The 14,340-nt window shown below is 41.5% G+C and overlaps 1 protein-coding gene across 1 annotated transcript in view; it reads right to left on the minus strand.

The window, feature by feature from the left end:
* Positions 1 to 14,340, minus strand: part of LOC126235774 (protein FAN-like) — a 163,455-nt gene that overhangs the window by 96,763 nt on the left and 52,352 nt on the right. The window contains exons 7-8 of the mRNA XM_049944576.1: positions 2,804 to 3,006; positions 2,548 to 2,710 (exon numbers count right to left, since the gene is read on the minus strand). Of these exons, the coding sequence (XP_049800533.1) occupies positions 2,548 to 2,710; positions 2,804 to 3,006 (366 nt within the window). The remainder of the gene's footprint in view (positions 1 to 2,547; positions 2,711 to 2,803; positions 3,007 to 14,340) is intronic.

Raw genomic sequence — 14,340 nt, forward strand, 5'->3', positions numbered from 1 at the left:
CCTATGTGTATATTGTAACTAGTCAAGTCTTTTCTACGTGGTCTCTTTGGTAGGGATATGTTGTGGATTGTAATATATTCCTAGATTCCTCACTTCATACTGGTTGTCCAAATTTCGTAAGCAGGCCTCTGTGGGGCAGCTGGCATCAAGAGTCTGCCATTTCAAGGTTTTTCAGCATGTCCTTGACTTTTGTCCATGGGTCAATCTAACCTGTGACCATTTGTGCCGCCTCCATTGTATATGTGCAACATTCCCTATTAGTTCTACTCTGTATTGGTTCCAGACACTAGAGCAATATCTCCTATGATGGGTCACACCAGTGTCCATAGATATACTGCATTTTCCTAATGCCCAGCAAATGAACCCAAGTCAGCCACCTGTGCTGCCCATGACTGAACCTACATTATATGCGTTGACTGATTCCAATTGCGACTCACTCACTCATATTGCAGTCATAGGATATTAAGTTTTTGCATTTTGTAAAGTGCATTTGCAAGAAGTTACTATTAATATTAACTGCCAGGTCATTAACAAACAACATGAACAACAAGAGTTCCACACACTTTTCTGGAGCATCCTTTAAAGTTACTTCTTAATCTACTGATGACTCCCCATCCAACATAACATTTTTTCCCCTCCTCACCAAAAAATCCTAAATTCAATCATATACTCAGTTTGATATCTCATATGAACTTAGTTTCATTAATAAACATTAGTGTGGTACCAAGTCAAATGCTGTTTGGAAGTCAATAAATAAATCCTGTAGCCATCTGGCTGAATTGGTCCATGGCTTCCAGAATGTAATCTGAGAAAAGTGCAAGTTGGGTTTCTGAAATCCATGCTGGCTGATATTCATATAATTCCCTCTCCTCAGTGCCAATGCAGTGATGGCAACATTGTATGGGAAGCAATTGTCAACATGGAATGGATAATAGTGAACAAATGGAGGTAATGATAGTGGTTATACATTTAATATTAACAGATTAAAAAAAAAAAATCTGCTCACCAAGTGGTGGTGTGAGAAAACAGCTATAAAATTTATGGAAATTTGCAAGCTTTTGGAGCCAGTGCTCTTTCTGGAAGGACTAAAGGAAAGGAATAAGTGTGAGGGATCTTTTCATCCTGTTCAGCAGTCTCTGCTGATATGGGGTTCTGGGTGACTTTTCCATAACCCTCCCTAATTCCTAAACCTCATCAGTCATTTTTCTCCGCTCTTTTCCCTTTCCCTTCAACCCTTCCACCAGAAAAAGAAGGTACAGGTGTCCATGTCAAAAATCCAGATTATGGGGATGTTATCAATGAATCTGAACCAGACACGGAAATGATTGTAAGGGAAGATACTTTTATTTGAATTTGAGCATAGGCTAGGCCGTTCATTTATTCATCCACTCATCAATCCTTGCATTCTGTTGACACCAGCAGGGAGGAGAATCTGCAATGATTTTGAAAGAGTGGAAAATTTGCGCTGAGAATGTGGTACTATAAACTTATTCTTTATGCTGCAATGTTGTTAACAATAAAACTATTCACAATACGTTAACCAAGAGAATTTCTCTGATTCCATTGCCATTTAAAATGAACACGAACTAACATTGTAATACACAGTAAAGATGCAACTTTAGAAAAATTCTGTTGCTTTTGTCATTAAACAAATCAGTTATTGTAAAGGTTAAAGGTACGGCTTCAGTTGTAAGATTCATTTTATTATTCAGTAATTAAAGTACTGAATAATAAAAAGAACCTTACAACTGAAGAGGTACCTTCAAATTCTACTATAATGTTCAGTTTCAGATGTACCTCCAGCAGGACTGTTCTTCCCACCCACTGTGGTCTTCACATTTATTAAGCGTCTTAATATTTGTCTATACATTATAAAATTTGAATTTTGTTATATTCTACATTTCTTTTTCTTTTCTCAGAATACTGAAGTGTATTCACAGTCCAAAAATTCAGGTAATTCATAGAACTTCCCAACAGGATATAGTTTTAAATTGATATGAAATTTTTTTAAAAAAAAGAGAGGCAGAGAGAGAATTACCCCTCTTGATTCTTCACACAGTGGACACAGATAGCAACACTGACTTTCTTGAGGAACTAGAGACTTAATTACACACACCAGTATTATTGTGTTGCACACAGGTTATGCAGTATAATGATATATTTTCATAACACTGATTTATCAGAGTGGGTGAGGGTAGAGAAGACGTGGGGAGAGAGGGGAGGGTTGGGGAAGGCTGGCTGATTGCTCAGAGGGAGGCAGCAGGTGAATGAGATAGGAACGTGGGAGGGATAGGTAGCAGTACAGCCTCCTGGGCAGTTAGCCACCCTTCCCCAACCATTTTTCCCATTCCCTGTCTCTTCTCTGCCCCAATCAGCCATTCCACCTGACATCAACCCTCTCCCAGACCCCCTGATGAACTGCAGTCCCAGAATTGTGTATTTATCCATGCTTCTCAACACGACGTCCTTCATTTCAGCTTCCAGAGGGTTTCTGTCATGCGTAAGCAAGTGTACAGGTAGACTTCAAAGCTGCTTTCAATGACTCACCTTCAGTTTTTCTAATCTTGACTCATTAAGAGCCCCTATGGGCTTTGACAGATCTCTGTAAGACTTTGGATCTGTGAGATCTAACTCTGAAGAAGTGTAGTCTGCAATGATCCACGGAAAAACTGGATACTGAGTCAAATCATTGAATGTTCTGTCACCCAAGCTGTAACAAAAATTAAAACAGTTTTATACAAATTCATAAAAACATCAGCTCTTCATAAAGGAGAATACTAAAGAAATGTTGCTTCTAATATACCTATTCAGATATAGTAAGTAGTCAAAGTTAGAAAGAACTCCATTCTGCCACTGCAAAGTCATCATTTCTTGGTCTGTGTTGTCCAAATGCAATGCTGACTGAGCAAGTAACTCACTATATAAGTTGTCTCTATCTGATGCATTTTTCAGGCACAAGTAAAGGTGATTAACGTGACTACAGTTGTCACAGTAGATTTCCAGACCCTTGAAAAAATATTATGAAAATTAATGTAATTAATCCATTCTCCCTAAACATAAATTTTCACGAGTTATTTAAAATTTAAAGCTGGTACTTCTGAATTCTGCTCTATCTGTATGCATATTGGTGAGCTGAAATTTTGTGAATCATTCACTACTATCATCATTGTAGATACACATACAGAAAAAATAATAAACTTCTGAGATGCAGCACACTCTCACAAATTTCACAGTGTAGTTACCTTTCGGTGACTTAGATATATCTCAAACGTTTTAGCTGTTCATATTCTGTTAACAAATAGCAAAGCATATACTTTACAAGTGGTGGCAGGGAAACACACAAAAGCTTTTGGAGCCAGTGGTTCCTTCTCCTGGCACAAGAGTTGAAGGAGAAGGAAGAGGGGTGAAGGAAAAGGACTGGATAGGTTTAGGGAAAGGGATACAGTTCAGGGAAGTCACCCAGATCCTCAAGTCAGGGGAGACTTACTGGACGGAAGAGATAAAAGCTGCCGTACCCTGACCCAGGGTTCTGAGTGACTTCTCTGAACTGTACCCCTTTGTGTGTGTATTCCCCTGCCACTGCTTGGTGACTAGATCTTTATCTCTATCCATTTACATTATATCATCAATAACTGATTATTTTCATTGTTCTAGTAGAGAATATGCGAGGGCTATCCACAAAGTACATTACGTTTTGGAATTAAAAATAAATAAAGTACTGGAAATTTTTTTTAATTATATATAGATGAAAGCCACACTTAAATACTACTTTTCTACATAGTTGCCATTTAAATTAAGGCACTTATCGTAGCGATGGACGAGCTTGGAAATTCCTTCATCGTAAAATTCTGCCGCCTGCGCCTTCAACCACGTGGTTACCTCTTCTTGAAGCTGTGCGTCGTCATCAAAACGCTGCATAGCCAACCACTTCTTCATTGCTGGGAATAAGTGGAAGTCACTCGGTGCCAGGTCGGGACTGTACGGCGGATGAGGAAACAACTCCCACTTAAAAGATTCGAGAACTTCACGAGTGGCATTTGCCGTGTGGGCCCAAGCGTTGTCTTGAATCAGCAAAATCTTTGAGCCCAACTTTCCCCTGCACTTGTTTTGTATTGCTCTTCTGAGGTTGTGCAGAGTTTGGCAATACCTTTGAGAGTTTATTGTAGTGCCTCTTTCCAGGAAATCCACAAAAATCACACCTTTTCTGTCCCAAAAGAGGTAACCACGTAGTTGAAGGCGCAGGCGGCCGAATTTTATGACGAAGGAATTTCCAAGCTCGTCCATCGCTACGATAAGTGCCTTAACTTAAATGGCAACTATGTAGAAAAGTAGTATTTAAGTGTGGCTTTCATCTGTATATAATAAAAAAAAAATTTCCAATACTTTATTTATTTTTAATTCCAAAACGTAATGTACTTTGTGGATAGCCCTCGTACTTGAAATATATGTAAGGAGCTTATAATGACTGAAGAAAATTACAGCAAGACTGAAAGTAACCACAAAAAGAACATTGATTTTTCTCAACTTTTCAACTCAGATCTCTTCTTCTATACAACAAAGGGAAAGAGATGTGTTATGAAACACTAGATACTAGGCGGTAGACTCTTAAGTGTCTAATTGTAACTAAAACTACCACAGCTGGAATAACTAATAACAATAATTATAAAAATAATAATTTCATGCTGTAACTGCAGTCCTGTAGCTTCTGAGAATTATTGGATGAACACTGATCAGCATCTTTCCATTTTCAGTAATAAAAGGAAGAAACATAAGGGTGAATGCCATGCTCACAAAAATTGTTCAATTTATGGTCAGACAGATATAAACATAGGCAAGTATAGTGGTTTCCTGTACTTCTCAAACTTGCAGTACATTGTATCAATGACAGGCTGAGATTTATTTTATTTATTTCTTGAAATATATATTCCATAGATCCATTTTTGCGTATTAATGCATGATTGTGGAATGAGTTAAAAACATTTAATTCAATATTACATTTGTTTCCAGCTGGACAATAAACAAAGATTAAGAATATAAATTGAAAATAATAATGAAGTAACACAATTAGTAAATTCAAATTACACTCACAAACAGAGGTTAAGATATAATTTTAAGATCTTATCTAAACAATTTTTTAAGGAGTGAAAGTGAGCATCTTCTTGACTTGGAGATCACCAGTTAATCTAATTAAAGCAGCAAAATATATTGAATCAGGAATACACAGTAATACATGGTAAATAATCTTAGCTTCTTCTAAAGGACAGAAACTTTTTTCAAGCAGAATTCCTTTAGCATACTTTTAAATAGTATATTATTACCTTGTAGACTCTTAATATGATTTGGAAGTGCACTGAAGATTTTTGTGCTTGCGTATTTTACACTTTTTGCACCAGAGACTAATTTTTCAGGTCACAGTGTACATCAAATTTCCTTCTTATGTTATGATGATAGTATGTTTCATTTGTTTCATATTGAAAAGGATTGTGAAGAATGAATGTCATGACTGAAAAGAGATGTTGTGAAGTAGTGGTTAGTGTGGTTAGTATTCCTATTTGCTTAAAAAGGTTGCAACACAAGGTTCCTGAAAGCACTCCCCACAAAATTCAGACTACCTTTATCTGACATGTGAAGACTTTTTTCAACAGTGATTAATTGCCCGAGGATTATTCCATAAGATATAAGTGAATGGGAGTAGCCAAAGTAAGCAGACTTTGAGACATTGATGTCTCCAATTTTGGCGACTGTTTATCTCCTGTGGGCTTTTGTGACCAGAATGGAAATGAATGTAATTGGTTTTGCTGAGATTTATTGATACAGAATTTACTGTGAACCAATTCACAACAACATCAAGTAATTGGTTGGCATTTATTTCTAGGTCAGAGGATGTCTTAATGTCTACCGCAGTACTTCTGCAAACATTGTAAAGTTGCTTGCTTTGTTTGAGGACAAAGGTAGGTCATTGATACATATGACAAATAGCGGGGGACCAAGGACAGAACCTTGTGGAGCACCATAATTTATTGTTCCCCAGTCAGACTCTAACCCTCCTACCTGCGTACTGTTACAATCTAACACTATTTTCTGTTGTCTGCCCTTTAGGTAGGACTTGAGCCAGCTGACCATTTCTCCTCGGAGTCCATAGTGACATCCTTTCTCTGTAAGTATTCTATGATTAACACAGTTGAAGGCCTTAAACAGAGAGTAAAATATGCCCACAGACAATGTCTTCTTGTCAAGGCATTCCAAAATATTATTGTAAATGAAAATATAGCTTCAGTTGTAGAGAGACCTTCTCTGAATCCAAACTGGTTTTCACTAATTATTGCAAAGTTTTCAAGGTGACTGACTATTTTAGCATATATTAATTTTTTGAGGACCTTAGAAAATGTATTCAAAAGTGTCATTACATAATATACTTTAAAATATAAACCATCAAACCGTTGTTTCAGCTGTATTAAAACGACCTTTCTCAGAGCAAGACTGGTTTTGGAGGAGGAATGGTGCCCCTATTTATTGCAAACAATTGGTGTCAATACATCACATTTGTGAATCTTTATTGGTCCTACAATAAAATAGGCTAGTCATGGCCAGAGGGACTATCCAGCTTGTCAATTATTAGCATCTGTCTGCTGACGGGCATAATTTCTTCCTGGTCTGTGATGAAATGCACTGACAGTTTCTCTATAGCTGTTTGTTTAGATTGTCATGTCTGTGCCTGGCAGGGCTTCTGTCCCACGACCACTTGAGGTCTGTCAAACTAATATAGTCAGCAGCCAGGACACCAGAGGTTCGGAGCCATCTTCGCTTTTGATGTTGTCAGGCTGCTTAATAATTTCAATTGCATCTCATATTTTGCATTAACGCATTCTTGACACTTTTGGCAGTACACGGGCTTCCTGAATGATACATTGTCCACAATCAGGGTCATGTCACTCTATCACCAATTTATTGTGCTGTGCTAATAAAATGTAGCATTCACATTTTGTTACTCATGTGCTACTAGTCTCCCTGTCTCACCTACTTAGGCAGCTTCACACTCACAATACAGCTCGTATACTCTGGCAGAATTAACATTGTTCACTGCATCCATGGTGGAGCCTATCATGCTGTGGATCCTGTGACTGCTACGGAAAATTAGTTTAAAATGTCATTGGCAGAGAATGCTTCCTAGCTATTCACTAATACCTTTCACATATGGTAAGTGGACAAGTGGAAGCTTCTCTTCCTTGCCTCCTCCTCTTTTCTTATTCCAGTTGGTCTTCGCTGCCTGTTGTTATCATACCCATTGCCGTGAAGGGTGTGGCATAGCTTCCTCAATTCTTCTTCATTATTAGTATCACTTAACCTACATGCATGGGCGGTCAGTGCATGCAGAACAGAATATTTCTGAGCTGGGTGATGGTGCTCTCTGCATGCAGGTACCAATTTGTGTCGGATGGCTTCTGGTACTCTCTCTGACCCAGTCTGCCATCAGTGGATATATACACTATGTGATCAAAAGTATCTGGACACCTGGCTGAAAATGTCTAACAAGTTTGTGGTGCCCTCCATCAATAATGCTGGAATTCAATATGGTGTTGACCCACCCTTAGCCTTGATGACAGCTTCCACTCTCACAGGCATACGTCCAATTAGGTGCTGGAAGGTTTCTTGGGGAATGGCAGCCCATTCTTTACAGAGTACTGCACTGAGAAGAGGTATCGATGTCAGTCGGTGGTGCCTGGCATGAAGTCGCCATTCCAAAACATCCCAAAGGTGTTCTATAGGATTCAGGTCAGGACTCTGTGCTGGCCAGTCCATTACAGGGATGTTATTGTCGTGTAGTCATTCCACCGCAGGCCATGCATTATGAACAGGTGCTCGATCGTGTTGAAAGATGCAATCACCATCCCCAAAATGGTTTTCAACAGTGGGAAGCAAGGTGGTGGTTAAAACATCAATGTAGGCCTGTGCTGTGATAGTGCCATGCAAAACAACAAGGGATGCAAGCCCCCTCCACGAAAAACAAGACCACATCATAACACCACCGCCTCCGAATTTTACTGTTGGCACTACACACACTGGCAGATGAGGTACACTGGGCATTCACCATACCCACACCCTGCCATCGGATCACCACATTGTGCGCCGTGATTCGTCACTCCACACAACGTTTTTCCACTGTTCAATCATCCAATGTTTACGCTCCTTACACAAAGCAAGGCGTCATTTGGCATTTACCAGCGTGATGTGTTGCTTATGAACAGCCGCTCAACCATGAAATCCAAGTTTTCCCACCTCCCGCCTACTGTCATACAACTTGCAGTGGATCCTGATGCAGTTTGAAATTCCTGTGTGATGGTGTGAATAGATGTCTGCCTATTACACATTATAACCCTCTTCAACTGTTGGCGGTCTCTGTCAGTCAACAGATGAGGTCAGCCTGCACACTTTTGTGCTGTACATGTCCCTTCATGTTTCCACTTCACTATCACATCGGGAACAGTGGACCTAGGGATGTTTACGAGTGTGGAAATCTCGCGTACAGACGTATGACACCAGTGACACCCAATCACCTGTCCATGTTTGAAGTCTGTGAGTTCTGCGGAGGGCCCCATTCCTCTCTCTCACAACGTCTAATGACTACTGAGGTCACTGATATGGAGTACCTGGCAGTAGGTGGCAGTACACTGCACCTAATATGAAAAACGTATGTTTTTCGGGGTGCCAGAATACTTCTGATCACATAGTGTGTACCAACACATCCAAAAATGAAAAAAAAAAAACACTGTTGTTTTTGGTTGCATGCACAAAATTTATACTCTTATGCAGGCTGTTTGAGTTCTGAAGGAACTCTCACTTCTGCTTCCCATTGTGGCCAGATAACATATGTATTGCCTACACAGACTAGCCAGTATGGCAGTCTTTCACTGCACAGCTCTCTTAGCAGTTCCATGTGTCCCTAGCTCGCAACAGCTGTCTGCCAAGGCAGTGAGTTTCTCTCTTTGTGTGTTACTTCCATCCCAAGCTGACAATCCTAGTGTGTGACTGGAGATCTGCATACTACGGTCATTGGCTACCAGCTCGGTCCGTGGTGAGACTTCTGTTGACCTAGCCTCGACCAGCCTCCACCTTCTCCTCGTGGCATCACCATCAGATCCTGCTCTGCACTCACACTGCTATGGACATGCCACACACAGGGCAACACGTAGTGTGAAGTTTTGAAAGAGACTCAGGTTGCGCTGTTTCTACCCTGCTATGCAGCTTGGCATGTTAATGGTGTCTTGAGCCATGTGTTATGCTGAAGACTATTAACTCCGTGCCTCACGTTGGAATATCACTGTACTGGTGAAACTTGGGGATGGGACTAGCGACTTGCTCGGTGTCTGCCCTTTCAGTGCCAACCACACCGGCGAGTGACTTTGTTCAGAACTTACTAATTTCGTGACTATTTTGTGTGTGTGTTTGTAGTTGCATAGACCATAATTAGCTGTGTTCTCTTGACCATGTGTGAACATTGTTCTTTGTGTGGCATCTACCACACCTTGTTCTACTATTTGCTAATCGACTTAGATGTTAGGTAAGGAAACATTCCTATACTGGTGACCCGACAATAGACTTTCTGTCGATTTAATTTCCTATTCTGGCATGGTGTTGGCCGCCTCATTCCATTAGCACTTGTTTCGACTCTCACGCAAGTGTACACTCCACCAACAACTTCCATTTTTGTGCTAAAGATTTTACCATCCTTTGTTAAACGTAGCAGTCATGGCTTCCCCTCCGCCCAACCAATGCCTCACCGCACACGGCTGCTGTTCTGGTGCTACATGACATCACTGAGCTGACCATGCACCTTGCGGAACTGGATCATAGCAACACTGCCCTGCACACACAAATTACAGCAACACGACCACCACCAGCCCAGCCTCTGATGGCAGACTTCATGCCAAAACCCACACTGGCCCCTGCCTGTGCCATCTCTGCCAATGTCCCTCCCTGCCTCGACGTGCCAGTGCCCGTTGCCCCGCACGCCATCATCACTCCGTCTGGCTGTGCCATGGCTAACCTACTGCCTTTCAATCTACGGGGCTCACATCTGTGGAGTTCCTTGGTGGACACAATCTTCACTGGCTGTGGCATCACGTAGGACATCATCAAGTTTGCTATGGTGATCAGCCAGCTCGAGCCAACATAGGTAGTAGTGTGTTTGCATCTGTTGGTATTAGTTCATCTTGTAGTGAAGTTGAAATAGATAGTTCCTGTGAATTACTATGGGTAGAGGTTATACTCAACAGCTGTACCAAAATAATAATTGGCTCCTTCTACCAACCACCCGAATCAGATGATATAATAGCAGAACAATTCAAAGAAAACTTGAATCACATTACAAATAAGTACCCCACTCATACAGTTATAATTGGTGGAGACTTCAATCTACCCTCGATTTGTTGGTGAAAATATACGTTCAATGCCGGTGGTAGACAGAAAATATCTTTCAAAATTGTACAAAATGCTTTCTCTGAGAATTACTTTGAACAATTAGTTCATGAGCCTACACGAATTGTAAATATTGCAAAAACACACTTGACCTCTTAGCCACAAATATTCTTGATCTAATAGAGAGCATCATGACGGATACAGGGATTAGTGAACCCAAGCTCATTGTAGCAAGGCTCAAAACCATATCAACTAAAAATAAACGCAAAATATATCTATTTAAAACAGCAGATAAAAATTCGCTTGATGCCTTCCTAAGAGAGAGTCTCCATTTCTTCCAAACTAATTATGTAAGTGTATACCAGATATGGCTCAAATTCAAAGATACAGTATTGACAGCAATAGATGATCCATACCACATAAGTTAATAAGAGACAGGACTGATCCACCATGGTACACAAAACACATCAGAACACTGTTGCAGAAGCAACGAAAAAAGCATGCCAAATTCGGAAGGAGGCAAAATCCCCAAGACTGGCTAAGTTTAATGGAAGCTCGAAATTTAGTGCGGAGTCAATGCGAGATGCTTTTAATAGTTTCCACAATGAAACATTGTCTCAAAATATGGTAGAAAACCCAAAGAGATTCTGGTCATATGTAAAGTACACCAGTGCAAAAAAAGTCAATACCGTCACTGCGCAATAGTGATGGAAATGTTACCAATGATGGTGCCACTAAAGCGGAGTTACTAAATACAGTTTTCCATAATTCCTTCATGAAAGAAGATGAAGTAAATATTCTGAAATTCGAAACCAGAACAGCTGTTAACATGAGTGACATAAAAGCAGATATCTTAGGTGTTACGAAACAGCTCAAATCACTTAAAAAAGGCAAGTCTTCCAGTCCAGATGGTACACCAATCAGGTTCCTTTCAGAGTATGCAGACAAGACACAATAGCACCTTTCTTAACAATCATATACAGCCACTCACTTGACGAAAGGTCTGCTCCTAAAGACTGGAAAGTAGCACAGGTCACACCAATATTCAAGAAAGGAAATAGGAGTATCCCATTGAATTACAGACCCATATCACTGACCTCAATTTGCAGTAGGATTTTGGAGCATATACTGTACTTGAACATTATGATCACTTTGAAGAAAATGACTTATACATAACCAACACGGATTCAGAAAATATCATTCCCATGAAGTAATGAGTGGTGTTAACAAGGGAACTCAGATCGATTCAATATACCTATATTTCCAGAAGGCTTTTGATACCATTCCTCACAAGTGACTGTTAATCAAACTGCGTGCATATGGAGTATCATCTCAGTTGTGTGACTGGATTCGTGATTTCCTCTGAGAGGGGTCACAGTTCGTAGTGATAGATGGTAAATCATCGTGTAGAACAGAAGTGATATCTGGCGTTCCGCAAGGTAGTGTCATAGGCCCTCTGCTGTTCCTGATTTACGTAATGACCTAGGTGGTAATCTGAGCAGCCCCCTTAGATTGTCTGCAGATGACGCTGTAATTTACCGTCTAATAAAATCATCAGACTGTCAATTCCAATTACAAAACGACCTAGAGAGAATTTCTGTATGGCGCAAAAAGTGGCAATTGGCACTAAAAAAAGAAAAGTGCGAGGTCATCCACATGAGTACTAAATGAAATCCGATAAATTTTGGGTAGGCCTATATGATAAATCACACAAATCTAAAGGCTGACAATTCGACTAAATACCTAGGAATTACAATTACGAGACATAGATAATATTGTGGGGAACGCAAAACAAAGACTGCGCTTTGTTAGCAGAACACTTAGAAGATGAGACAAACCCACTAAAGAGACAGCCTACATTACACTTGTCCGTCCTCTGCTGGAATATTGTTGCACGGTGTGGGATCCTTGGCAGGTAGGATTGACGGAGGACATCGAAAAAGTGCAAAGAAGGGCAGCTCGTTTCATGTTACCGCACAACAGGGGTGAGAGTGTCACTGATATGATACGCGAGTTGGGGTGGCAGTCACTGAAACAAAGGCAGTTTTCTTTGCAGCAAGATCTATTTACGAAATTTCGATCACTAACTTTCTCTTCTGAATGCGAAAATATTTTGTTGACACCCATCTATGTAGGGAGAAATGATAATCATAATACAATAGGAGAAATCAGAGCTCGAACGGAAAGATTTAGGTGTTTCTTTTTACCACGCGCCATTTGAGAATGGAATGGTAGAGAAGTAGTATGAAAATGGTTCGATGAACCCTCTGCCACGCACTTAAGTGTAAATTGCAGAGTAACCACATAGATGTAGATCCAATGGATATCCTTGATGTTATTTCATCATCCCAGCCACAGACTGCTACAAGACACTCTGGCACCACCTCATGACAACTCACATCATCCTAAATGCAGCCCGTCTGGGTCCATCGAGCAGTGTGGGGACCAGAAACCCTCACAATTCCTGCGCCACCTCCGAAACCTGACAGAGCCACACATGGTCTCCAATGGCTTCCTATGCCACATCAGGCTGGCTTGCCTCACAGCCTCAAGACAGACAGCTGTGATATCGCACACTGACCTCTACCTCACCGACGCCACCAGCCTCACCGACCAGATTCAAGAGATGCTGGTCCCTTTGCCCGCAACTGCAACTGCTGAGCACTAGCCCCATCTCCACCAGATGCAGCCTGCTGGCTGTCATTCCATCAGCCCTGCTCTTGGCCCTCTAACAGCCTCTGGGATTAGACACACCCAGATGTTGCTCGATCTCCCAAGCACCTGTTCGTCCACGACACTCGCTCTGCCATGCCTTTCCTGATTGACATCAGCTCTGAGTTGTCTACCTTCCTCCAGCGACTCATACTCATGGTGCTGCCTCAGCCACCCTCCTGGTAGCAGCAAACAACTCCACCATCGCAACCTACAAAATACATAAATGTGTTCTCAAATGCGGCCTGCCATGGGACCTCAGCCGGATCTTCACTGTGGCTGATGTCATTGACCCCGTTATTGGAGAAGACTTCATTGGACACTACAGCCTGCTCCCTAACGTTGCAGACCAGTGCATTGTTTAAAGCAAGACCAGGAGATCAACAACGTGAACCACTCGTTTCGTTGTTCTTTTTGGCGCGAAGCGAGTGGTGTTTTTCAGCCCCTACGATGACCTACTGGTGAAATTTCCTGCTCTCACACAAAGGTCCATTGTGCATCAGGAGGTCCACCATTCAACTGTCCACTACATCGACACCACCCCCGAACCATCTGTCTTCTACTGACCACAGTGCCTATCACCGAACAAACTCAGGATCACCAAGGCTGAGTTCGATGAGCTGCTCACTGCCAGAATGTTGCATCCTTTGAAGAGCCTGCCTCTGTGGACGTTCGCCCTTCACATTGTCAAAAAGAAGGATGGCTCCTGGCATCCATGTGGCAATTACCACAAGCTAAACACCTGCATCATCCCTGACCAATACCTGGTGCCTTTCTTATACAGCTACAACAATGTGCTGGCTGGAGCTACAATATTCACCACGATTGACTGTGCCAAGGCTTTCACCCAGATCCCAGTCGCACCCGAGGAAATTCAAAAGACCACCATCATCATGCCATCTGGGCTCTACAAGAATGCCTTTATGTCTTCTGCCCTCGTAATGCTGCCCAAATGTGACAGTGTTTTTTGGTTGGTGTGTTGCAAGGCTCGCCCTGCTGTTCCACCTGCTCAGACAACATACTCAAGTTCTTCATGATACCCAAGGAAAACCGCGAGCACCTACACAGTATTTTCAAATGCCTCCAGGATGCCAGCATCAACAACACAGCAAAGTGCATTCTTGATGCCAGCAAGATGGTATTCGTGGGCCATTTCATCTCCTCTGTCAGTTCATACCCCCTGCCTGACAAGGTACAAGCCATCCTCTATTT

Source organism: Schistocerca nitens, chromosome 2 (assembly GCF_023898315.1).
Source record: "Schistocerca nitens isolate TAMUIC-IGC-003100 chromosome 2, iqSchNite1.1, whole genome shotgun sequence".
In the NCBI taxonomy this organism is placed as follows: Eukaryota; Metazoa; Arthropoda; class Insecta; order Orthoptera; family Acrididae; genus Schistocerca; species Schistocerca nitens.